At 29.1% G+C, this 3681-nt stretch overlaps 1 protein-coding gene across 1 annotated transcript; it reads left to right on the forward strand.

Annotated features, from left to right (window-relative positions):
- The first annotated feature begins 254 nt into the window (after nucleotides 1-254).
- Nucleotides 255-3036, forward strand: LOC100572753 (nucleoporin Nup43-like). The gene is made up of 7 exons (XM_008188169.3): nucleotides 255-542; nucleotides 642-755; nucleotides 1056-1189; nucleotides 1407-1525; nucleotides 1659-1804; nucleotides 1880-2138; nucleotides 2697-3036. Exons 1-7 carry the CDS (start codon nucleotides 423-425, stop codon nucleotides 2873-2875), a joined length of 1071 nt encoding a protein of 356 aa, XP_008186391.1. The 5' UTR covers nucleotides 255-422; the 3' UTR covers nucleotides 2876-3036.
- The last annotated feature ends 645 nt before the right edge of the window (nucleotides 3037-3681 follow it).

Genomic DNA, 3681 nt, shown 5'->3' on the forward strand with positions numbered 1-3681 from the left:
TAATTATGATGTATGGTAAAATAGTGTGCCTCCACATCCGTAATATCCGACACCGGAATTGAGGCATTAGTTATTAGTACGTCTATCCACGATTTAAGATGGTACTATCTTAAATCGTGCGTCTATCTAATAAATCGGTATTATTTATTTATGCATAAGACATTTTCATCTTATCATTTACGACGCTAACTTCATTCAAGTTTATAGATAATGGTTTTATTATCTATAAACATTGAACTTCATTTGGTGCGGAAGCAATTTATCAGATACCTATCGTTTCTCGATTTAATATTCAAAAACTAAAACTCAAACAAAGTTTGGTAATTTGGTATAATAGTTGTATAGGATTATTACAAAGAGTTTTCTCACAACCTATCCTTTAGGAAACCCGGGTCGAGTGCGTAGTCCGCTGAACAACGGCCATGAGTGACACGGGCATATTTGCAGAATTTATCGGCAGAAAGGTGAATAGAGTGAGATGGAGGCCAGATGACCTGATGGCGTCGACAATGTTTGTCACCGGTTCGTGGGACAACGAATATGTGAGATTAATAGATTGCAAATACTATATACGACGTATATAGTATTTGTAGATTGTCATGTAATACGTGAGCGTTTCATTTTTATTTTTACCGTTACAGGACAACGTAATAGAACTGTGGGGACTGACATCGGAAGACGAAAATTCTGCCAAAGATTTCCCTCCAAAACTTTTGGATTGTGTAAAACAAAACGGAAATGTTACACAAATTAGAGTATGCATAATATATTTATTCTATTAATTAGGTATTCACGTTTACTATAGTTAGTATACTACATAGTGAGTAACGTGTAGATTGGTCAAGTTTTTGATAGGATAAAGATGAAATATTCTTATTCCATCAGTCGCTGATGTGTACTCCTCTTATTCGTTTGATATAATGACAACTACAAATTTCATAATCTGTTTATTACTTGTTAATAGATGTTGATAAGTTAGAATTTATTTATTTAATAATAATAAACACCATACAGTTTTTATAAACTATCTAAATAATATTTATTGTTATTTCAAGTTTTTAGATAGCAAATTTGTAGCTGTTAGTACAGATAATGGAGCAGTTAAAGTATATCGCGTCATTGGTGAGAATGAAGACTCTAACATTCATCTTAAAGAAATCATGGCTTGGGACACACTACATTCATTGGGGTAAAATTACAATTTAATTTCACTTCAGTATTTTGACAATAATTTTGGTTCTTTTATACATATTATTTTGAATTATATTGATTAAATAATGAAATTGTATGTAAAGGTTGTCATTTTAAAATAATTATTTAAAAAAATGAATATCTATTAATTAATGGTGTAATTCAATTTATACTTAGGCTAGTAAGACTTAGATTATATAAATTATTATTTACAGTAAAGAACAGAGCTCTTGCAAGGATCTCGCTGTTTGTAACTTTTCTTTAGCAACCATTGGCGATGATTATAAACTTAATATCATATCATTGAACACTAAACAAATTCATCTAGTTCTAGGTAAGTACCTAAAAATATTGTTGTTGGATGTGGATACAAATTGTTATATTATCTTAAAACGCTTTTAAAAATTAAAATTGTTGATAAATATTTACATATTAATTATTATATATATATATGTTTGATTATCTAGAAGTAATAAGTAGCTCACCTTTAACATGCATTTGTTTCTTAACGGATACTGAAGTTCTCTGCTGCAATGCACTGAGTCAAATGGAACTTTGCGATATAAGAGTTGCTAAAAGTAGTATAATGGCCAATATCAATAATTTCAGTCAGGTAATATTAATAATATTTATCATGTTGTACTTGGCACAAAATATTTTATTTATATTTTACACATCTGAATTTCAGACTCAAGTACCAATAACATGTGTTGCTCAACACCCTAGTCAAAAACATTTCATTTTCACCGGTTCTGATGAAGGAGATGTTGGTGTTTGGGACATGAGAACCAATAGCTTATTAACAACTATGAGTAGTGGTTACGCATCATCACTTACCGAAATAGCATTTCACCCTTTAGAACCGGACCATTTATTTACGTGTTCATTCGGAGGAAGATTACTACAATGGAGTTCTAAAAAATCATATATGTGCCATGTTGACCCAGGTATATTGATTTGTATACAAATAATAAAATAAATGGGACAGTAAAATAACTTTTACAATACATACCTAATGTATTATATAATATGATAATTTTTTTGTGCGATTTAAATTGAATAATGCTGACTCAATCGTAATATTTAAAAACAAAGTATTTATTTGTTATAAATTATTTATGTTAAAGTTAAAACAGGTTAACCTATACAGTTTGTTAAAATGTCGAAAATATAGCATAGAAAGTACATAATATCTTCAACATTGTGTACAGCTGCTGTAGTTGTAGTCTAGTGGCATAGAAACAGCTCCTATCAGATAGGCACAAATCTATCTATGTTTATCCTTAATATTCCTCAAGTACAAGATTAGATAGGACAGACTGAGTATCAATCATGCAACAAATAATCTAAGATGATTCTCTATCAATGCATGGATAATATTGTAATAATCCAAAATTCACATATCTATAATTTGGCTATCTAAAAATGTATATGCAAAAGACTTATAGCGTTGATGAATATATAGTTTTGAAATGTTGTTGTAATAAAATTAATTTATATTCTAGGAGATCTGGAATATTCAAATTTTTGGGTGAACATGGACAAGGTAAAAACACGATTGTCGGTAAACGATATAATACAACCGATTTATATGCCAATCAACTCATTGGATATCCAAAAGCAACAACTTATTTGTGGTGCTGACAATGAAGCAGTTTACTTTCAACGTAACCTTAAACTTTAAATTTCATTTTAATTACTATAAATTAAACAACTTTTCATAACAATTTGTAGGTTGTTTTTAAGAATTTTTGATTACTTAAACTGCCTTCTTTAATTATTAAACACTTATAAAAATAATCATCTACTATAAACATTTTTAAATCTATTGAGATTGATGTCTATGTCTATAACATTGAAAGTTATAATTTAAATCAAAGAAATTATATTTTATGTATCTTAAACAATTTGATTTACTTTAATAACCTTGTTAATTATCATCTACTTAACTACTTGAATGTATTATAATAATTATTGAATAACCTAAACTAAATCCTTAAATCATAAATATTGGCGACTATTTACTATATTTTTGAGATGTTATGAAACATTATCATTAATTACTTAACTGTGTAAGCTAAGAAGGTTTGTAGACTTTTAGACTCTTAAGAAGTTTACAATAATTTCAACTAGAACATGGGATTACTAATTTTAAATAAAACCAAGTTTTAGATTATAGTACTATATTTTTTAAATTAATGTAGATCTGGAGAGGAGAGGGACTTATGAATGCTTTTCCCTTTCAAAATATTATTATAAAATCACGAATATGTACAAATAATTTTGTAGGTAAAAATGTATATTACGTGTTCAATTTCTTAGATGAGGCTTGAAAACTTTATACAATGCTTCTTATTGAATAGATGAATAAGTATCGGCATACAGGGGAACTCTTGCGCGTTTTGAATACTAAATACTCGTAAATTAGAAGAAACTCTGGAGGAATGCGCAGTGGTGGACTGAGGGCAGTGGGCCGCTACCCTTGGTTCG

The sequence above is a fragment of the Acyrthosiphon pisum genome, chromosome X, assembly GCF_005508785.2.
Source record: "Acyrthosiphon pisum isolate AL4f chromosome X, pea_aphid_22Mar2018_4r6ur, whole genome shotgun sequence".
In the NCBI taxonomy this organism is placed as follows: Eukaryota; Metazoa; Arthropoda; class Insecta; order Hemiptera; family Aphididae; genus Acyrthosiphon; species Acyrthosiphon pisum.

Excerpts from the sequence above, each read along its gene's own strand:
- LOC100572753 (XM_008188169.3), top strand. The coding sequence starts at position 423 with ATGAGTGACACGGGCATATTTGCAGAATTTATCGGCAGAAAGGTGAAT. Across the intron at positions 756-1,055 it reads GAAATGTTACACAAATTAGA|TTTTTAGATAGCAAATTTGT; the intron begins GTATGCATAATA and ends TGTTATTTCAAG. Across the intron at positions 1,805-1,879 it reads ATATCAATAATTTCAGTCAG|ACTCAAGTACCAATAACATG; the intron begins GTAATATTAATA and ends TCTGAATTTCAG.